This window comes from Micropterus salmoides, unplaced genomic scaffold, assembly GCF_014851395.1.
Source record: "Micropterus salmoides isolate LMB-PRFRI ecotype aquatic unplaced genomic scaffold, ASM1485139v1 Ms_hic_scaffold_9, whole genome shotgun sequence".
NCBI lineage: Eukaryota > Metazoa > Chordata > Actinopteri > Centrarchiformes > Centrarchidae > Micropterus > Micropterus salmoides.
Window position 1 is genome coordinate 26,495,259 of NW_024044681.1, and position 22,107 is coordinate 26,517,365.

The 22,107-nt window shown below is 39.2% G+C and overlaps 4 protein-coding genes across 4 annotated transcripts; 3 read left to right on the forward strand and 1 right to left on the reverse strand.

Moving 5' to 3' along the window:
* Position 1: 1 nt before the first annotated feature.
* Positions 2-3,073, forward strand: LOC119894768 (transmembrane 4 L6 family member 4-like). The gene is made up of 5 exons (XM_038707434.1): positions 2-1,254; positions 1,711-1,776; positions 2,102-2,235; positions 2,319-2,505; positions 2,637-3,073. The coding sequence occupies exons 1-5, from the start codon at positions 1,078-1,080 to the stop codon at positions 2,682-2,684; spliced, it is 612 nt and encodes a 203-aa protein (XP_038563362.1). The 5' UTR covers positions 2-1,077; the 3' UTR covers positions 2,685-3,073.
* A 5,724-nt stretch (positions 3,074-8,797) lies between these two features.
* LOC119894769 (transmembrane 4 L6 family member 1-like) lies at positions 8,798-12,472 on the forward strand. Its single transcript, XM_038707435.1, has 5 exons — positions 8,798-9,018; positions 9,479-9,544; positions 9,939-10,072; positions 11,053-11,239; positions 11,381-12,472. The coding sequence occupies exons 1-5, from the start codon at positions 8,842-8,844 to the stop codon at positions 11,387-11,389; spliced, it is 573 nt and encodes a 190-aa protein (XP_038563363.1). The 5' UTR covers positions 8,798-8,841; the 3' UTR covers positions 11,390-12,472.
* An 844-nt stretch (positions 12,473-13,316) lies between these two features.
* Positions 13,317-16,981, forward strand: tm4sf21a (transmembrane 4 L six family member 21a). Its single transcript, XM_038707437.1, has 5 exons — positions 13,317-13,728; positions 14,123-14,188; positions 15,745-15,878; positions 15,953-16,139; positions 16,285-16,981. The coding sequence occupies exons 1-5, from the start codon at positions 13,552-13,554 to the stop codon at positions 16,291-16,293; spliced, it is 573 nt and encodes a 190-aa protein (XP_038563365.1). The 5' UTR covers positions 13,317-13,551; the 3' UTR covers positions 16,294-16,981.
* Positions 16,694-22,107, reverse strand: slc25a15b (solute carrier family 25 member 15b). The gene is made up of 7 exons (XM_038707436.1): positions 21,543-22,107; positions 20,522-20,609; positions 19,938-20,196; positions 19,694-19,831; positions 18,611-18,786; positions 18,096-18,254; positions 16,694-17,979 (listed from the first exon to the last, which is right to left on the reverse strand). The coding sequence occupies exons 2-7, from the start codon at positions 20,574-20,576 to the stop codon at positions 17,858-17,860; spliced, it is 909 nt and encodes a 302-aa protein (XP_038563364.1). The 5' UTR covers positions 20,577-20,609; positions 21,543-22,107; the 3' UTR covers positions 16,694-17,857.

Consider the following 22,107-nt stretch of genomic DNA (forward strand, 5'->3'; position numbering starts at 1 on the left):
TGGAAGTGAAACAATATTAGGCCTACATTAGTTATTGCATTAGTTATCAACAGGAGATCACATAGTATAGCCTACTATGTGTGAGAGTTCAGTTTTGGGGAACTGTTTTCCCCCCATCAGAGTCAGAAACTAATAAATGCCTTAGGACAGATCTTTTTTTTTTGTTTGTTTTTAACTATTTGGTGTAGTCTGAAGTTATGGGTTAAGTTAGAAGTTAGGCTATTTTGGCTATTTTGGCTCAAATGTTTAGTGTCTATGGGATCAAATAATATAATCATGATCCCATAGGCATCCAGGAATTGAGCGAAACTTACCAAGTAAACTAAAGATGTGGTGGGGAAGGGGGCACCATTTTCCAAGCTTTGTCTGCAAGGAGGCCCGCAATCTCAGACTTTGAAAACCCTTGATTTAAATTACGTCTGCTCCCTCTTCCTCATTGTAAAATCCACAATATTTGTACTGGAGAACTGTATTCATATCATGCTTGGTTTCCAAACTTATGTCACAAAATCCTTCTTGTATAGGTACACATTTTATACTCAGATTTAAAGCGAGCACAGATAAACGATCCCGCTTTGACAGATGAATTCTAAAACTGACAGGTGAACTCTGCACATAACATCATTCTGCACAGTGTTTGCCTTAAATCTGGAGTGGAGTAACAATGAGCAAAACAAATTTTCAGTGGCCAGGGTATCTTTTAAATAGCTTTTACCCTAGTTATTAAAGTCATTGATTTTCTTTCAGTCTGATGCATTCATTCATGATGAAATGTAAATTAAAATACCTTGATAACACATCTCTTAGAGTTACAGAATCCCTACTCAAGTCAGAGCACAAAGTCTGCTGTCTGATTAAAACTACGCTAAGGACGATAATTTACACAAAAGTACACACAACAAACTACATATGATTCTGTTATTAATAACCTTTTTACACCTCCCATACCAATTAGCCATTATACTTGTGTCCTCAAGTGTGGGTGCGACTTCTCTTTTCTGGAAACAGGAAGGACATGAGCCAAAACCTTATAAGCGAGAGCTTTGACATCAGTTAGTGAGTTTTCACCCTGACAACATGTGCACTGGAAAATGCTCCCGTTGCATTGCCTACACTCTGTACCCATTAGTGGTCATAGCCATCATCTGTAACATAGTGTTGTTCTTTCCCGGAGGGGACATCAAGTACGCCAAAGATGGACACATTGCCGAGGAGGTGAAATACATGGGGGGACTCGTTGGAGGGGGTTTACTGGTAAGTTGTCTAGCCTCTTATTAAAGTGTGAGACTCTGGACTAAAAGCTGCTCTAAGCTTGATTCTGAAATATAATGTGCAGCATTGGGTAAAACTGAAAAACATTGGCTTTATACTTTGCATATGTTTTTATTGGTTTCTCAGTGGTTACCTCACCTTTTCTGGATCCTAAATCTGTGCTTCAGTGATTCTCTTAATCTAGCAACATTTCAGATCCGTTGCATTGTTGATTAGTGTCATCATGTACCCCATATTTTAATGATGCACCTTTCAGCCTGACTGCTACAAGTCTCAAACTTTTAATGCCACAGTTTGAAATGGAATTCCTCAAAACCTGACTGAGGACTAACTTCCTCAAAGTGCTGAATTGTTTTAACTAAATTTATGAATGATTTTGAACATGTTTGACACTGATGCTGCATCTGGTTCCCTGTCAATGAATGTGTACTGCCACAGGTGTTGATCCCAGCACTTTACATCGGCTTGACTGGAGAAGAGGGCTGCTGTGGAAATCGCTTTGGGGTGAGTCGGTCAGAAGTAGATGTTTTAGGTGGTCAGTAAAAGATAAAGGGAAAACATACCTTGAGTTAACATTTCATCAAATTATTGTTTCTAAGGTCAAGAAGAAGAAACTCAACTAAATACAAGTGTTTAATGGAGACCTGTTAAGCTGAGAATTATTTAAAAAATTAATTAAAAAAAGTGAAATATGCTGAATGGTCATCATAACCACAGCACAAAACATTTTCTTTCTCCTTTTCTTTCTTTAAAAAAGGACATTTATTTATAAGTTTGAAACCTTCATAAAAAATCTGCTGATATATACCGATATTAATTAATTCTGCAGATGTTCTTATCCATTGTATTTGCTGCAGTGGGTGTGGCCGGTGGCCTTTACAGTGCCTTTGTAGCGGTGCTTGGTTTGAGTAACGGGCCCCTCTGCAAAGTTGGTGATGAATGGACAACACCTTTTAAAAACAGGTGACAAACAGAAGTAACTGTCTGATGTAACTTATTATGATATAAGAAATCCTGGTTATTTATACGCCTGTTCTCTTAAATAGTGATTTTTCCTACCTGACTGATGACAAGTTGTGGGGAAACTGCATAGAGCCTAAGAACGTGGTGCAGTTCAACGTTGGATTGTTCATCATTCAGATAGCAGTCAGCAGCCTGCAGGTGATTCTCTGCGCCATTCAGATGATCAACGGCCTCTTTGGCTGCCTGTGTGGAACCTGCAACGACAAAGAGGTAAAGACAAAGAGGTCACACAGAGGTTCCATGTCAGGATATCTGAATCCAGATATTTCTCAGATAAAGAGTGTCATTTAAGAGAATCTTAACTTCAGTTGTGCTTTCTTTTTCTTTTTTTTAACTTGCAGGAACCATGGTCAGGAAGCTCTGATCGTGTACAATTATACTACATCTGAAAAGACGACTGTTGCCGAGACTAGTGTTCCTGAGTGAATCTGTATAAAACATTCACTTTGAAATTGTTGCAGTCTCTGACAACAGATTTTAACATTTTATGTATATTTTATGATGCTCCACATGGTTGCAACGCATTAGTTTATGTTGTGAAATAAGCACAGTTTCAGGAATAACTCATGCTAATTATACTCTAAAGTGGTTTTCGAAATACAAGCTGCTGATCCCCTGCTACAGCTCTTTGTTGTGTTTTATCACATTTAGCATTTTACTGTAATATTAACTGTTTGGCTTATACATTTCAGGCAAAATAATAAATACCACGCCTTCTTCTTCAGTAACACGTTTTATGTTGATTGTATGATTACAATAAATGTCACTCAATACTGTTTAAGTGTTCACATCTATATAAATGTTGCAGTGTTACCTCAGACTGTTGGGCGTATAAACTTACTGTTGAAAAGCTGGCTGTTCCCTGGTGGCCAAGCCAACATGTTAGATATCACAACAGCAGCTTTTATTGTATGAGAAGGTTACAGTTTAATATACTATTCTCCGCAAGCATATCATCTAGATGCTACACGCATCAGACAAGTGCATGTAGTTAGCCTATTGCAAAACAACTTCTCAATATCCATACAAAATTGCCTGTGGCTAGTTTAGGTTCTCATGAATTGTGGAAGTATGTGTGCTTTTGCATAGGTTTTTGTGATTTCATCACGTTGGATGGATGGTTGTCTCTGTTGTTACAGAAGTTACTCAATCACGGGAATGTGAATCCTAATGTGATCTTATAGTGTAAAGAAGAGACAGCGTCATAATGATTGATTTTTAAAATATCTTTAGTAACACTTTATTTTAAGGTGCTTGTAATAAGCAGTAATTAAAAAATAATAAAACACTTATAAGACCTTATAAGATGCTTACAAACACAAATAAGTGTTAACTAAAGCACAATTAACTAATTTATAATTGCTTATAAGACACTTTATTATTAGAAACTTGTTGATGGTTTATATATCTGTCATTAACATTAATAAGATGTTTATAAACATTAATTAGACTTTACAAGGATTGGTTATTGAGAAAGTTCTTATTTCCTTGAAAAGACACTTGTAGTGAACTTATTTAAAAAAAATCTTAATGTTAATAGGCAGCTTATAAAACACATCGTTACTAACATTGATAAGACTGTAAGTTTTAAATATTTTCTCAAAATATGAATAAACACATTTCTTATTTCTTTTCAGCATCCGTATGAGCACTTACTAGAAACTTGTTGACAAGTTAAGACTGCACCAAATTCCAAGTAGGAGTAAATGTTGTAATATAATGTAATATAATATTTTATTTTAACAATAAAATGTTAAGTTTGTATCTTTACATGAATTTATGCGGAAGCCCTAAGCGGCCATCGATTCATATCTTTATTTTACTCCGTGGATAACGGGATAATTATCTCGTGATCGAGATGACGACTGTTGTTTTCTCGTGATCTTGAGATAACTAAACGTTCTTGAAAACTCTTGTAAACAACATTGATTAGCTCAGATGGAAAGGCACAGGACTCATAGTCATAAGATTGTGAGTTTGATCCTTATAAGAGACTTGTTGTTTATTTTTATCTTTTCCATATTCATTTCAAACAAAGTTGTTATGAAGATAATTGATTCACATGCTCACGATTAAGCACGTGCTGGAGTGTGCGCATCCCAGTGATTGGTCCACATTCATCAACCTATGGACTTTTCATTTCCCCATCATTCCCAGGCAGAGGAAATTCATCCACTTCTCATTCAGGGGAATCCATTTAACTACACATTTCCTGATGGCTATTTCAGGACCTTTGAAATAGCCGTCGGGAAATGTGTCACTGGATTCCCCTAAATCTCTTGATAACAACTTTGTTGAAGAGAATGATTAAACACACAAAGAACAATAAAGAAGAATAAAAAACTTTTCAGGGAGCAGGAACGAAACCTGGAAACCCTGGGATGCAAGTCCTGGGCTCTACCAACTGAGATAATGTCAGGATTTCCTAAAGAGAACCCAAAAGCAGACCAGAGACGGAGAGAGCAGTTCAGGATGTTTATTACAGGGAACAATAGGTGGATGGTAAGCATGGCGTAAGGGTGGCTGGCATGCAGGGAACTTGAGCTGAGGTCCGAGAAATGGGTGCTGACGGGCAGGCAGAGTGGCAAGGGTTGGGTCCAAGGATAACAAAACCGATGGCTGGTGTAGATGACTAGGGACGGAGAGAAACAAAGTTACTAAGGATCAGAACGACAGACTAACTCAACAAAGCAAGTTAACTTGAAGTTGGCTGGTGCGAGTGCATACACAAATGACACAACGATCCAGCGGCGACTGGATGGCTGGAGGCATTATAAGAAGGCTGAGGAGATTGCTTGATGAAGAGCAGGTGAGTGATCAGGGATGGGGAGCAGGTGAGTGAGTAAACCAGATCCGAGGACATGCCTCCTCTCGACGACTGCAGGGAAAGGGAAGGAGAACACAGACAGACAACACAAAAAACCAACAGACCAAGCATCCCGCAATTGCACAAAGAGGGAAAAATAAACAAAAGTCATGCATACACATACCAAGGGCCTGGGACAAGGGTTCAAGACTAGGGGATCGTGACAGATAACTGCTGACTCAGCAAATCCAGGTGAAATTATCATAAAGAAAGGCACCGGCCAACCCCTGTATTTAGATATGGTTTGTTATCTCGAGATTACGAGAAAATTATCCCGTTATCATGGGAAAACGGAATTAAAAAAAAATTTAATCGATGCCCGTTTAGGGCTTCCATAAATATATCTAGTTTTGAATTAATATGCATTTGTTTTTTTTTACAAAATGCATGAAGTAATCACAGTCAATCTTCTTAGGTACATACACACACACACAACAAACCTTTTTACTCAGTATAAAAAATGATTGTGCGGGAGTTGGACCCATTACCTTGGTAATCTATTTTTGTTGATACCATGGTGTTATGTTCTAGGGTTACTTTTTCTTGGTATTCTGTTTCTCTTTCCCTGTGTCTCTAATTCTTTTCTCTCAGTATCTCATGATCTTTCTCTTTCTCTCTCTCAGTCTCTTTCTCAGATCAAGGAAGAATTCTCAAGGAACAGACCGAAGCCACTAAAGTCCACATTCCCAGGGAAGTTGGACAAACACACGTAGATTGGAAGGGAGGAGCTGTTGGGAAGAAATTTGATGAGACCCTTGACATCATAAATGAGGTATTGTAGCTGTTAGTTTAATGTTGGAGCATTCTGATATCTGTACTGTAAGATAATCTCATATTCCATATATTTGTAGGACAGCAGCGCTGAGTCCTGAAGAGAAGCTGTGATCAGAGGCCTCATTCTCTACCTTGATGAAAAGACAGAGGCGTTAATCAAGGACTACCAAATGAAGAAAAAAAATTTTTATGACCTCTCACCTTTTATTAATGCACACTGCAGGACTCGCAAATGTATTTCTTGATTTATATATACATGACTCTCTCCACATAAGTGTTTTTCAATTCAAAGAAGATAGTTATTGTTTAGAAATGTAGGCAAATCCATGTGAGAAAAACATAATAAAGGTTCACAAAGGTATTTCTGATGTGCACACATATTTCTTGACTTAAATGCCAACAACACTCAAAGCTACCACAGAAAATACATAATCCCATCCAGATTCCGGTTCAGAGAGAGAGTAAAGAGCTATATGTGTTCTTAACATCTAGCAAAAAAAGCAGGTTTAATTATCTTTGGTATATTTCACAGGTTTGTGATGACAACGATTCCTCAGCCATCCTTCATCATTCAGCCAAGAGGCCCTCCCTTCATTTGCACTCAACATATTTGTGGTCGAGAAAAATCAGGGAGGGAGGTCTTAAAAAGCAAGGTGGAATAGCCATCGCAGGAGCAATGGTCCTTTTTGGTATTCCCATTGTAGCGCAGGCTTTCACCTACTTAGTGGGACTTTTAAGGTTTTTTAGAAGATCTTCGTGGGGCTGGAGGATGGGAGGATTTTGTATAATATAACACTAACTTTTTAAATATTTTTCCACATCCTTCTTGTATTATTTCTTTTTACAAACATTTACTCACCTTAATAAGACACTGACCCACTTTAGGTAGCTGCAAAGGAGCATTGTTAATGGTTAATAAGTGCTTAAATAAGGATATATTAGCCTTTTTAAGGCAGTAATATAAACTTCTTACAGTCTGATTACTGTCATTAAACATCCTATTAACATTGATAAGTTATCTATAAACTGTTAACAAGTTTCTAATAAGTGTTCATAAATATCTTACAGGCAATAATAAATGTGTTTTAGGACATTACTAACACTCATTAAGTCTCTAGTTAATGGTAATAAACATCTTATTAAGGTTCATGAGGTATATATAACTTGTTAACACGTTTTTAAGAGCCTATAATTGTCTTATAAGCTATAATAAATGTGTTAATTAGGCTTTAATTAACATTTAAATTGACTTATTAATGTTTATAAGCAGCCTATAAGGTCTTATAAGTGTCTTATTAATTGTTAATCACTGCCTATTAAAGGGTCGGCTTAAATAAATCTCACATGTGAGTATGCCCGGATGAAAAACTAGTATATAACCACCTTTGCTGTGTTGATGCCCTGCTGCTGCGTGATTACATCAGAACGGTTTAGGCGAAGGAGAAGTCTTTGGGAAAGAATATGCCTACTTGAGAAAACTGCTGCGTTGTAGGATTGTAAGGCACCAGCAGTATTTATCACAGCTCTCCACCTGGAGTGTTGGCCAGAACACTAATTTAAGCCAGGATTCAATTTCTGCAGCATGACCATAGCCATGAACATCACACAGGAAATTACAAAAAGAGTTGAGAATGAAGGATGGTTCAGCTTAATCCACAGCAACGTACTCACTCACAGCACCAATTTATCCAACCCAACCTCTATCTCACTGCCTCAACTAAAGAGCACAAAGGTGCAAGACAAAGTGAAATTATGATATTGGACATGTATCAGGAATAAATATTTAACAAAAGTCTTTTGGACAGCCGCTCCCAACTGGATGAGGTACATTTGCTCCTAAAAAAGACCACTCAATGCAAAGCTAAACATCCTAAGGTGGATGGCTGCCATCTCCAGCCAGGAGAGTGAGTAGAGTCACCAGCAGGGCCACAGGTCGGGTGTAGGTTTTGCCCTAACCTTCCACGGCCACTGACCTGATGTGCCCGCTCGCTCATCTGTGCAGTAGTTAGCAAAATTTGGAGACACTTATTGACTTAGAAGCATCTATCAATGGAAGGTCTCATCTCCTACTCTGGCTGTTATCTCTTGTGTAGCACTGCAAACTGAATTCAGCACACCACTGACTGCACATGGTGCCAAAGTGGATTACCCAGCATTAATACACTCTTCCTGATGGAACAGTGACATAGATATTTAGTAGGTTTTACCAATCAATCACTTATTATTCGTCCCAAATGGGCAATTTGTGCTGCGGCAGGCATATTAATTCAACAAAAAAATAAAGGAAAATATGACATGAACATACAATATAATACAGAAACAGAAACACACAACAGTGAACTATACACCAGATTCCTTACACCAATGCAACGTTGGTCGCCCAGCTAAAAACAAAGGCATTGGCAACTATAAAATATATTTATGCCTATCACACAACATATCTGCTACAGATAACAATTATTCCACACTACGATATGATATAAACATAATTAATTGTAGGTTTTACATAAATAATAGACCATCTTCTTGAGCTTTTATCCTTAGTTTGCCAATTGTGGAGACAACTTAAATAAAAAATCCAGTGTAATGTAGGAATTCGGAACTGGCGCTTTAAAAGACACATTTAGACACCCATAGTACAGAGAGTACAGAGTCTGCTGTAAGCTACGCTAAGAACAATAATTTACACAAAAGTGCATGCAACAAAGTACATGTAATTCAGTTATTCATCACCTTATTACACCTTCTACACCAATTAGTCATCATACTAGTAGCTAGCTGCCAGTGGAAATAGTTACTTTTCAAGTGTGAGTGGGACTACTCTTTTCTGGAAACAGGAAGGACATGAGCCAAAACCTTATAAGCGAGAGCTTTGACATCAGTTAGTGAGTTTTCACCCTGACAACATGTGCACTGGAAAATGCTCCCGTTGCATTGCCTACACTCTGTACCCATTAGTGCTCACATCCATCATCTGTAACATAGTGTTGTTCTTTCCTGGAGGGGACATCAAGTACGCCAAAGATGGACACATTACCGAGGAGGTGAAATACATGGGGGGACTCGTTGGAGGGGGTTTACTGGTAAGTTGTCTAGCCTCTTATTAAAGTGTGAGACTCTGGACTAAAAGCTGCTCTAAGCTTGATTCTGAAATATAATGTGCAGCATTGGGTAAAACTGAAAAACATTGGCTTTATACTTTGCATATGTTTTTATTGGTTTCTCAGTGGTTACCTCACCTGTTCTGGATCCTAAATCTGTGCTTCAGTGATTCTCTTAATCTAGCAACATTTCAGATCCGTTGCATTATTGATTAGTGTCATCAGGTACCCCATATTTTAATGATGCACCTTTCAGCCTGACTGCTACAAGTCTCAAACTTTTAATGCCACAGTTTGAAATGGAATTCCTCAAAACCTGACTGAGGACTAACTTCCTCAAAGTGCTGAATTGTTTAAACAAACAAAATATATGAACTACTTTGAACATGATTGACACTGATGCTGCATCTGGTTCCCTGTCAATGAATGTGTACTGCCACAGGTGTTGATCCCAGCACTTTACATTGGCTTGACTGGAGAAGAGGGCTGCTGTGGAAATCGCTTTGGGGTGAGTCGGTCAGAAGTAGATGTTTTAGGTGGTCAGTAAAAGATAAAGGGAAAACATACCTTGAGTTAACATTATTTTGTCAAATTATTATTTCTAAGGTCTAGAAGAACTTTCACAGTCAAATATATGCAAGTGTTTAATGGAGACCAGCAAAGCTGAGAATTACTCAATGATAAAAAACAAAAAAGCTAAATGGTGCTGTATCACAATTGCACAACATTTCCTCTTTAGATAAGATAATGCCGCAGTATCACAACACAGCACAGTACATTTCTCCTTTCCTTTCATTAAAAAGGACATCTAAGTTCAAACCCTTTGCAAAAGGTCTACTATTATACTACTGATATAAATCAGAAAATATTTAAACATTAACCTTATAATTTACCTTCTGCAGATGCTCTTATCCATTGTGTTCGCCGCAGTGGGGGTGGCCGGTGGACTATACAGTTTCGTTGTGGCAGCGCTTGGTTTAAGTAACGGGCCCTTCTGCAAAGCTGGTGGGGATTGGACAACACCTTTCAAAAACAGGTGACAAAAACAGGACGATTGTATTGGATCATGCTTGGTTTCCAAATGTATCATGTCACAAAATCATGCTTTGTATAGGTACACATTTTAAACTCAGATTCAAGGTGAGCACAAATAAACGCTCCCTCTTCAGCAGATTAACGTTATAACTGACTTGTAAAGTCTGCACATAACATCATTCTGCACAGTGAAGATCAAACATTCAAGAGAAGTAACAATAAGCAAAGCACATTGACGCTGTGGTGAAATGTAAATTCAGATACTTTGGATATTCATCTGAGGGACATTAGGGATTACTTTTTATTGAAGAGTAATATTAGGGCAAAAACATGAGGGAGACTGAATGTAGCTGCATCGAAGAGGTAAAACATCTACTCTAAGAGCTCCTACACATCTGGCGAGATTTATTGCAACAATTTGAACACTAACAATAACTACTATTCCCTTAAGCTGATGATACACGGTGCAACCTTTTGAGCAATGTTGCTGGTCGCAAGTCCGACTATGTTTTGAACGGATAGCGGTGGTGCGGGGAGGATGGCGGAGTGATGGGGGAAGAGGATTACGATAGTAATCTTTACTCTTTACCATTGACGGCAACATTGCCCAGCACCATTGTTCTAAAAGTTGCTCCGTGTATCATCAGTTTTAAAGTTGACAAAAACTCTTCTGGCATTAAAAAGGTAAGCAGTAATTATTTTACTAGAGAAAAATGGAGAAATAGATACATATACAGATCTAGCTTTATGGATTAGTGATATAGGCTACTGTAGATGTTTATAGGTTGTACACAAATAACAGACAATTTCCATGTTTTCCATGCTTTTATCCTTACTTTGCCAATTAAGGATACAACTTAAATAAAAAGTTACAACGCCAAGTTACAAGTCCTTCCAGTGTACAAACAGAAGTAACTGTTTTTACGGCACTTGTTTGCATAAAAGAAGTTCTAGTATTTATTAGCCTGTTCTCTTACATAGTACTTCTTCCTACCTGAATGACTATAAGTCGTGGGGAGACTGCACAGAGCCTAAGAATGTGGTGCAGTTCAACGTTGGATTGTTCATGACTCTGATGGTAGTCAGCTGCCTGCAGGTGATTCTCTGCGCCATTCAGATGATCAACGGCCTCTTTGGCTGCCTGTGTGGAGCCTGCATCAAGAAAGAGGTAAAGACAAAGAGGTCACACAGAGTTTCCATGTTAGGATATCTGAATACAGCTAGTTCTCACATAAGGTGTGTCATTTAAGAGAATCTTAACTTCAGTTCACCTTGCTTTTTTGCTTTTTTCTCTGTATTTAACATATAGGAACCATGATAAGGATGCCTCTGACCCACATCTGAAGAATTGACTGGTGGCCCCTGCTGGAAGGCTGAGACTGGTTGAATCAGCATTCACTTTGAAATTGTTCCACTCTCTGATAACAGATTTTACAATTTTATGTATCTCGTGAAGCTTCACAAGGTTGCATTATATTAGGTTATGCTGTGAAACAAGCACAGTATTACAAAAAAACTCATTCTAATTGTATGCTCAATTTTAAATAAATAGGTTTAAAACATAAGCTGCTGATCCACTGCTACAGCTCTTTGTTGTGTTTAATCACATTTAGCATTTTACAGTAATATTAACTGTTTGGCTTATTGTACATTTCAGGCAAAATAATAAATACCACGACTTCTTCTTCAGTAACACATTTCATGTTGATTCCATGACTATAAATGTCACTCAATACTGTTTCAGCATTTACATCTATACATCTATTTCAGTTATCTCAGACTGTTGGATGTATAAACTTACTTTTGTTTGGCTGGCTGTTCCCTGGTAGCAAAGCCAACATGTTAGATGTCACAACAGGAGCTTCTATTGTCTTGTAAGGTTACAGTTTCATACATTCAGCAGCATTTAGATGCTATAGGCCAAGACAGAGCGAGGTATAAGCAACTGCCATTTACCATGATGGTGGAAATCACAACCCAAACGTTTGCTTTTCTTTCGTTTGCTGCCTAATAATGGGGGGCACATGCAGGATGCTTCCTGCTCCACAGTGCCCTGGCTTCAAGCAAATGAAGAGACCAAAGTGTATCTTTCATGATGCAGCACTTAAGAATTAACAAAAGTGAGTAAAACAAGTGTGATCATATCCTACAATAAAGGTCAATCATTTACTAAGCCAGTCACTGCTGTGGTATTTTCTAATAAAAGTTAATTATCATTGATGGCTTTGTTTCATCCCAGCGCAATGCAGAATAATGACATATTAATGTATTTATTGGCATTTAATTTAGTTTTTTGTTTTTGTTTGTTTTCAAGCCTGTCTGATCCCACTGAAAATGTCAGGCTGGACAGAAAATACTAAGTAAAGAGAGAGAGTGCAAATTAAATCTCCCACTGTTTGTGTGTTTGAGTTGTTTCCATTAATTTCCTCCTTTGAACATCATCCTCATCAGACCATGTTTTCAATGAATGAGAATCTTACAGACACTTGGAATAAAAAAGGGCACCATCTTACCATCCGCGTTATTCTGGCTATGACTCTGTTGTAAATGATGGTGGTTGCGTGTTGCTTTAAGTAACGGATTCAAACGATACTATTGTTCATTGTTTGTGTGAAACTCAAATGAATCAGCACCTTAATCACTGATGAGGAGCATTGCCTCACCCAAGCGTTGCTTGGAGACAATGCGTGCTTTGGGAAGCATGACCTCTAAAATAAATTGTAGCCTAGTACCGTCAGTGTTTAACCACCCACACTGTGTCGTTTATCAACTTTTCGCAGTTGATGTCAATGACACATTGTTCTTGCTCTCCCAAACCTGCTGCACGCAGGACTAATGTCCACCCGTGCTGTGATCCTGCAGTCACAATGTCAATAGGCTACATTACACCAGAATACCGCAATTAATGGTGTTGAAACAGATCCCTCACAGGAAATCCCTGCTTCCTCAACGGTCCACCAAGGGCAGGCAATCTAGCACTTACTATTAATAGGCATTATTACAAGGAACTAAGCATATTGGGTGCCTCACTGAACTACACATGCAGCCTATATGTAGGCTTAATAGTGATGCGACCTATGACTATGATCTGACTAAACAAAACAATTTCCGACAAACGGGGAATATTGTCCACCCAACACGGGGACCTGACACAGTGACGTTTGGAGGACGCTCGGGAAGGACCTTCAGAGTGACGTTTCATTGTTGGGCGTGTTGTCTTTCAATCAGAGCCTACCTTGGCATGAGTCACTATGCTTCTGCGGCCTATCCCGGGCTCTCTGTTAGTCCATGTTATCTTTTTTGCCATTATTTCCCACACCCTGAAAATCACACGAACTTGGGCTATTTACTTTCTGCTCACGGAGACACAGTTCATTCGCTGGGTCAGCTTCAAGCAAAACTGTCTGACAACAGGAAGAATTTCAGCTCAGTCACACAGAACAAGTTTGACAGCAGTTAGTTAGTTTTCCTTTTGACAACATGTGCACTGGAAAATGCTCCCGTTGCATTGCTGTTACTCTGTACCCATTAGTGGTCATATCCATCATCTGTAACATAGTGTTGTTCTTTCCTGGAGGAGACGTCAAGTACGCCAAAGATGGACACATTACCGAGGAGGTGAAATACATGGGGGGACTCGTTGGAGGGGGTTTACTGGTAAGTCGTCTTATCTGTAACCTGTTTGTGAAGGGTGTGACTCTGGACAACAAGTTGCTGCAAATCCTTTTCTGAAATGTAAGCCAATGTGCAGCATCAGAAAAATGTTGGTTAAATAGGCTATGTAAAGTTAAAACAGAAAATGCTGGCTTTATAGGCTGTGTTTATTTGCATGTTGTGCAGAGGTCATCTTTCCTTCCCGACTCCTAGTTTTGTGCTTCAAGATCCATCTTGTGCTGATACGTCATTCTGACTGAAGCAGTTTCAAGCTTTTGAGTTTGATGCAGTTTTCCCCCGAAAGCTTTGACTTAGGCCTATAAAGATTAAGTGAAAATGTTACATGACTACATCGAATTGAATATTAACTACTATCAACTGGTCTGCCCTGCCACAGGTGTTGATCCCAGCACTTTACATCCACTTGACTGGGGAAAAGGGCTGCTGTGGGAATCGCTGTGGGGTGAGTAGGTCAGAAATATACATGCTATTTCTAAGGTCAAAAAGAACTTTCAATCTCAAGTAGCCTAAATGCACGTGTTTTTAATGGAGACAAGTAGCCTAAAGCTAAGAATGAACCAACCATGGGGGGGAAATCGAAGTATGCTTCATTTTCATCACAGCACAGTATCCTACACATTTTTCCTGTTATTTCTTTCAAAAAGAAATGACAAAGAAATTATACAAATTAGTGTTACAAATGAAGTTTTAAGTGCTCAGTGAAAGATTAGGGCTGATGTAGGCTACATTGTAAAATGACTAACAATATAAATTATCAGCAATATAAATTATACTAAATTGTATGTATGCAAACATGCATTTCACCAGCTTATAGTTGAACGTTGTTAATTGTCAGGAAAGAGTGGATCACGATATAAATCAGTGAAAATAGAAACAGGTGACTGAAAAGACTTGTTTGTAATGTACACATATGACGCCTCAGAGAAACATGATCACAGTTAATAACCCCAAACAGACACCTCCGGGACTGAAAAATGATAAACGAGGAAGCGCCAAAATGCAGTTTGAGACGCGAGTCAGTCCCACAGACCCAAAGTTAAAATGCCCAACTTCACAGCAGTGCGTCGCTCCTGCACTGAGTGACGCTCCAAGACCCCGAGAAGATTATCAAAATGTAAAAATAAAAAAAAAACTAACTAAAAATACTAACAATACAACAACGAGCAGTAGCATATAGCCTACTATCAACATGTACAAAGCTGAGAAAAGTACCTTCCTTAAGGAAGAAAAAGCACACCACAGTCACACTGCATTGTGCACGTAAAGAATGCAGTCTGTTAATAACACATTCATTTAGATAAGACATGCACAAAATATTTACTGAAATGAGTTTTGAACTCGCAGTGCTACTGATAAAATTATCACATGGCGTCTTAGAATAACACCAAGATTAGAATTGTGTTCCTGTTTTTCCTGGGTTTAGAGCTATGATAACGTTTTCTGATGTCACGTGTGGGTGCAGTATGACAGTAGGTACCAGTAAAATATAGTAGTGAGCCTAAAAGTAGAAAATATTACCAACAGGCTAGTGCAAGCTCAGTTTTAGCAAGTTTGGAATAGCCTGTAGTTTACAAGGTTGAACCATCCATCTTCATCCGCTTATCCGGGGTCGGCGTCGCGGAAGCAGCTCCAGCTAGTGACCCCAAACTTCTCTTTCTCGAGCCACATTAACCAGCTCTGACTGAGGGATCCCGAGGCGTACAGGCCAGTGTGGAAATATAATCTCTTCACCTAGTCCTGGGTCTTCCCCGAGGTTGAACATGTTGAGAAAAACAAAACACACACGAACGTGACGAATGTGAGTGGTTAAACAAATGTCAGCAGACAATAAGACTCTGTTTCTCCTTAAATTAACAAATACCTCGTTTCACAATAGCACGAAAGAATTGTTAAGAGGAGGAGGGTATTAAGCATGGGGAAAGATTCAGTATGAACATCCCATGTCCTAAACTGTAACAGAAGTGTTTCTGACCTCTGCTTATCATCTAATCTCTGCAGATGTTCTTATCAATTGCATTCGCTGCAGTGGGTGTGGCTGGTGCAGTTTACAGCTTCATTGTGGCAGTGCTCGGGTTGCAAAATGGGCCCCTCTGCAAAGTTCTTCTGATTTGGACAACGCCTTTTAAAAACAGGTGAGTAACTTTCTGAAGACGCCTGTGTTAAATGTCCTGCTCATTCATAACACCCCCCTCCCTCTTCTGCACAGCCAAAAGAATTACCTGACCGACGACACGTGGTGGGGGACATGCACAGAGCCCAAGAACATCGTGCAGTTCAACACTGGATTGTTTGGCACTCTGGTGGCCACGAGCGCTCTGCAGGTGATTCTTTGCGCCATTCAGATGATCAATGGGCTCTTTGGCTGCCTGTGTGGAACCTGCACCAACAAAGGGGTAAGCTGAACCTGGATCTGAAATGAAAACAGTCAGTTCTCCCAGTTGTCAGGATTTGTTGTTTCATAACTTCTGTAATATCAGAGAATCTTAATTAAATCTTTCCTCCCCTGGTGTTTGGTTTTGTTTTTTTATTTGCTTACAGCCGCTGTGAGGTCCTGACAGCTGACTGGCGCTCCCTGCTGGAAGACTGAGAGTAGTGTTCCCTGCTGCATCTGCTAAACATAATTCGCTCTTAACTTGCTGTCTTGTGACATCAGATTTCATATTTTTTTATGTGTATTTCATGATGCTTTAATACTTTATTATAATAAAAGACAGAAATCTTAATTATTTGCAGTGTAATAAAAAAAATGGCACAGTATAAGAAACAATTCTAGTTATTTGGTTAATTCTGAATAAATTGTTTTTAAAAAGCTGATTCACAGCTACAGCTGTCTTGTAACACTGTAATTGGCATTTTACAACAATATTAACCTTTTTGGTTTATTTTACCTTCCATTTTAAACAACTGTCTTCAAGAGATAGCTTGTAAAATGAAAAACAGGACAAAGTTATTCTCCAATGACACCTTTAATGTAGATTGTATTACTACAATGAATAGCAGTATTGATATCTGTACAATCATTTCAGTATTACTGCAAATTGTTAGCATTCCAAAATACCTATATTTCTTAATTAACTTTAAAATAATATGACAGAGATTTATTTCTGTCATCTACTAAGCACTGGGGAAATAAACTGCACATAGAATGTAGTGTGCAAATGGTACATTGAATGAGGCAGTTGATATTTTCTTTCACTGATTTGTACATAACAATAAAGGGATACACAACAAAAAAGGCAAAGTGTAGTGGTTTTCAAAGGCTGACACTGGGTCCCAAAAGGGTGAAAACTTAATCACAACAGGAATGGAAATTTAACACGAGAATGCACAAACATTCAGTATGATTAAAAAATGTAAAACCACCTGCTGGCTGTGTTGGATGTTTTGCTTTGAGGCTAATGCATCCTCTAAAGACTTCAGTCCAGGCTGTTTGAAAAGTAACACTGCCCACTGTGAGGAGTAAGCAAATGTTTAGCGTCCAAAGATCCAAAACAGAGGTGCACTCTTAGCTGAGCTTGATCACATCACATTGTAGGTAATTTAATGGAATTAGTATATGCCACTTCATATTTTTTTATAAACTCTTCTTGCAACAATAACCTCACGACCTAACGGAGTGCTTTTCTTACTCATGTAGTTGAATACAGAGCAAGTGAAGAATGATTTGATCTGTCTGGCAGAGAAAAAAATATCTCGTGCGTATACGACGCTGTTGAGGTAGTAAACTAGACTGTGACCATTCCTTGTAAAGACACTGATTAAGGTTGCTAAATTTTGCCACACACACACGCGCACGTTGTATGTTGGCAATAGCATTTCTTGAGTGTTGAAAACAATACAATACAATACATAAATCAATAAAATTAATTACTACGGTATGAAGAAACACTATGTCAGGGGTGCGAGAGATGTAGTGTGGCAGTTTTTTGGTAAGTTTAACAAAAGGCAGGAAATGGTAAAAACCACATCGTACACACTATAAGCGGACTTGACCTCAGGCTGCAGATGTAAACTCAGTCTTGATACATAATATGCACCAGGCACCCCTTCAGCTGGAGTGTTTAAAACCTCACTTCCAGTTCACCACTCCTTCATTAGTGTTACGCATGTTCTAGCTGTCAAACTGCTTCATCATGAGCTTCCGGCTGGCCTCATAACCCAGGAACAGGGCGCCGTTAGCAGGAAAGCTGCGGACCATGGTGGGGGTAAGACCAGAGTAGAGCGCCCTCACACCTAAACAAAAAAACCCCAGCAAAGATTACATTGCGATTGATAAGGGAAAAGATTTTTGATTCTTTTTCACCCTGAAAGAGTTCATAAAGCAAACATCAAACCCCCCTTCTGCCTACCTTCAGTACGAGCGATGGTCATGAAGGTTTTGAAAAACCCTGCCTGTTTGGCCGTCATGGACATGACCTGGATCCGAGACTTGACACAGTCCATAGGATAGACCACCAGCCACAGGCACGCCCCCCCGAAACCGCCGCTGAACATGATTGGAGCCACACCTTCAACATACACAGTCACACCCATTACACACAAACACCTCAATACTGTGCATCAGATGTGTGTGAGGTGAGAGCAAATATAAGGAAGAGGAAAAACACATTAGGTGGGTAATAAACCTTCATTCATAACTGCTATTTCAGAGTTAAAGTCCAATATTAAAGTAACATTAGTGAATAATTGCAGCAATATTGATTCTAAAGAAAAATTCCATATACATTATATCATCAACCTGTGAGCACATTTGTGATCAACTGTTCTAGTTTAGGTTGCTAATGTCGCTATAAGCTGTAATCAAAATCTGACACGTCTGTTTTTTCGACAGGGTGTGGGTGCAGACAGAACATTTTCTCAGTACCTATGTTGTCTTTGTCACATTTCATGTAGTCTGCGAAGGTTGTGCGGCAGAGCTCATAGGCACCGAAGAAGCAGAAGTAACCGGGGACCTCTCTGGCTATGGTGGTGGTCAGGCCCTGGAAGAAGCCCTGCGGTCCCTCGTTCCTCATAATGGATTTCACCACCGACCACACTGTGCTTCAGACAGAGCAGAGGGAAGTATGGCTCGGTCAGTACACACATGCTACAGTAGTAGATGCAGATTGACATGTCCAAAGTTACACAACTACATGAATGACATACTAACCCAGATAAATATTACCAAATACCATATATGGTATGGTTAGCCAATCACTGTGGTGAATCAGTGAATCATCTTAATGTCTTCTCTCAATCACCATTTAAATATTCATGGTTTTACAAAGAAAACGCAATTTATCATTAATCATTGTGTAGTCATTGTGTTTTTTATATGTATTTTTAATAATTGGATTTGTTTTCAGGTTGGTAAAATATTCAGATTTCTTAAGTTCCGAATCTCTGAATTTTTTTACCAATTCTCTCTTCTGGTTTTTAACAAGAATAATGTAAAAATAAATCAATATATATATATATATATATATACACACACACACACACACACACGTAACAAAACTGAGCCTGTGGCCTTTTATTGTGGCCAGTCTAAGGCACACCTGTGCAATACCCATGCTGATCAGCATCTTGATATGCTATACCTGTGAGGTGGATGGATTATCTAGGCAAAGGAGAAGTGCTCACTAACTGATTTTGACAGACTTGTCACCAATATTTGAGAGAAATAGGTCTTTTGGGTACATAGAGAAAATCTTAGATCTTTGACTTCAGCTCATGATGAATGGGGGCAAAAACAAAAGTGTTGCGTTTATAATTTTTGTTTAGTATAAATTCCATTTTATTTGCATAATGTTAGTTAATATGTAATAAAGATGTGTTATAAACGTATTCTTTTCAGCATAACCCAATCTCCTAGACATTGGCCAATTTTATCAACAATAATAAAATGTAATGTAAGAGTAAATGACCCTAGAATAGAATCCAAAAATGTGTGTTAAAAACCACTTACTTCTGGCTCTTAGCAATCTTGCCCGATGCCTCCATTTCATACATGGCTTGCAGCCGACACTTGACGAGTTCGGTGGGGCAGAGTACTAGCGAGGAGAAGATGGATGCCACTGAGCCAGCACAGGCTTTTTGCATGTCACTAACGCACAGGGAAGGATAAACACCAGACAGTTAGAGATCTTCCATGTGTTCTCGGGGTAAAGTTGGCTTCATGTTTAAGGACAGCCTGGTAAACATCCCCCTACCTCAGCACAGCTTCACTGTGCAGTCCAGCCGTGACACGGATGACCTGCTGGCAGAAGCCGTAGCTCATGAAGAGCACAGAGTTCTCTGCGATGTTGGCCACTAGTGCCGGTGTGGTGCCCTGGTAGAGACCAATCAGACCCACTTGTCTGTAGGTGGACGAGATGCAATGGATAAAACCCCGGTACAGAGTAGGAAAGGTCTGCATCTTGACCTTTGCTGTGTCTAGAGGCTGCCCACTAAAGACAGCTGCAGCTCCCCCTTGGAGGAAGAGATAACCTTGTCAACAGCAGAAGTGATCCAACAGCATGGCTACAAAATTACAGGAAAATCCAAGTTTGTGCGCAACATATGCGCTTTGAAGAGAGATAAGAATCAGAGAGGGAGGCACTACATGAGCAGTACAAACAATCAATGGGAACACAGAAAGAAATGAGCTGGAAAAACACAGGAGTCATCAAAAACACCTGCTATGTCAGTGATAGCTAGTGAGTTGCAGTGGAAAAGCAGCGGGACTATTTCACCAGAGAATAAATATTGCGCATGGTGTATTCTGTTATACTGTTTGCCAAAACACTGTATTTACCTACGGCTCCTGCCGAGAGGTCAATAACGGCCTGGACCACCGGGTGTGGGGCCATGGTGTTCAAGAAGTTTCTCTTTCTCACAGATACCTGGTGAATAAAACAACTAATAAATGACACTTGAACCTCCTAGCTGCACTCACAACACACACAACTACATCATATTAAAGCAGTTAAATAAATAACTATAAAGACAAACAGAATATAATCAGTCATTTGTTTCTTCTTTCTTCTCAAATACTCCCCCTGAGCAAGTGAATATAACGGTTCTTACACCAGAAGGACCAGGGTCCTGGGCAGTAGCTGGGTAATAAAGTTCACAGCAATAAAACCGGCACTCATGTATAGCATTAGTAATTACTTACATGAAAACAGAATAGCTCTATAAAAAAGTATGGGTAGAAGTAACTTCCCGACAACCATTCGATAGTCCAAATGACACATTTGCATTAACAGAAACTGGACAACTGTGGACTGAATGAGGATGAAAATCATAATGTGCTTGTAACTTGTTTTGCCATTTCCAATATTCTTGTTTTGACCTAAAACAATGTAGGCACTCAGTCTTTTAAAATGGTGAAACATGACACATTGCAAAGCTCTCCAGTCTAAACACTATATATTTCTACTTTTAGGGAGTTGTGCTCCTTCCACAGCTGATTTATGTAGTTACCATAAACTGCATAAAAGAAGGTAATTACTCTGTTACCACAAGATTACGACCACCAGAGGGCGACAAAATGCTATTCTTTGTACCATCTTTTAAACATCACATTAGCCAAAAGGACATGTGTATGCTTTCCCCGTCGTTCAGAAACAAAAATTAAGAGTAAAATGTCAGACAACCTTCCCCTTTGACAGGTAACTTAACTTACGTCGACATACATTAACAATACCGTTAGGATGTTACCGTTAACAGAAAACCACAGGAAAGTTACTGTTGTCTATATAACGTTAGACAATGTTTGTTTGTGAGTATTATCCAGGCAGGCAAGTGGATAGTAATAATTTCAAAATACAAACCTTACAGGGGAGCGATGAGTTCAACTCGGGTCATAAAAGTGTCGCTGCTGGCGAGATGAGGTCACGTTAGAGTCTGTGCCCGTTAACTGTCATTGGCAAACATATAAACGGTAACGTTAACGTTAACCGAGCGAGCTGCCGTCCGATGCTAACGTCGTCCACGGGTGACTGCATACTAACTCACTAGGCCAAACATCCAAAGTTTATCGTAATGTTATCTCATATGCAACATCTACTCGCTGTGGTCAATGAATGGATCGGCCATCAGCGGTGTTGAGGAGAAGCTAGAGGTGGCGGATGATACCAGAGAGGCGAGCTCTCACTCTGCTCCCAATCGCAGGTATCAAACCCGCCTGCGCTTTATTAATCTAGTCGTTTCCACTCATTCGTAACGTTACATTTTTATAAGCGTGCGCTGAACATTACCAATAAATATGGTGTTATTGAATACAATTAATCTTGAGCTGATAAGCTTGCACGGAAAACAACGCATTTACTACAATTTGCGTAATGTTTGGAAGAATGCCAAAAACTGTTGCAGTCAATAACATTGACTGCAACAGTT

Coding starts and splice junctions, on each gene's coding strand:
- LOC119894768 (XM_038707434.1), top strand. CDS start 1,078: ATGTGCACTGGAAAATGCTCCCGTTGCATTGCCTACACTCTGTACCCA. Junction 1,255..1,710: donor TCGTTGGAGGGGGTTTACTG/GTAAGTTGTCTA, acceptor GTACTGCCACAG/GTGTTGATCCCAGCACTTTA. Junction 2,236..2,318: donor ACAACACCTTTTAAAAACAG/GTGACAAACAGA, acceptor TCTCTTAAATAG/TGATTTTTCCTACCTGACTG.
- LOC119894769 (XM_038707435.1), top strand. CDS start 8,842: ATGTGCACTGGAAAATGCTCCCGTTGCATTGCCTACACTCTGTACCCA. Junction 9,545..9,938: donor GCTGTGGAAATCGCTTTGGG/GTGAGTCGGTCA, acceptor TACCTTCTGCAG/ATGCTCTTATCCATTGTGTT. Junction 10,073..11,052: donor ACAACACCTTTCAAAAACAG/GTGACAAAAACA, acceptor TCTCTTACATAG/TACTTCTTCCTACCTGAATG.
- slc25a15b (XM_038707436.1), bottom strand. CDS start 20,576: ATGGCCCCACACCCGGTGGTCCAGGCCGTTATTGACCTCTCGGCAGGA. Junction 20,197..20,521: donor CCTCTCGGCAGGAGCCGTAG/GTAAATACAGTG, acceptor TCTTCCTCCAAG/GGGGAGCTGCAGCTGTCTTT. Junction 17,980..18,095: donor GACCATCGCTCGTACTGAAG/GTAGGCAGAAGG, acceptor TTTTTTGTTTAG/GTGTGAGGGCGCTCTACTCT.
- tm4sf21a (XM_038707437.1), top strand. CDS start 13,552: ATGTGCACTGGAAAATGCTCCCGTTGCATTGCTGTTACTCTGTACCCA. Junction 13,729..14,122: donor TCGTTGGAGGGGGTTTACTG/GTAAGTCGTCTT, acceptor GCCCTGCCACAG/GTGTTGATCCCAGCACTTTA. Junction 15,879..15,952: donor ACAACGCCTTTTAAAAACAG/GTGAGTAACTTT, acceptor TCTTCTGCACAG/CCAAAAGAATTACCTGACCG.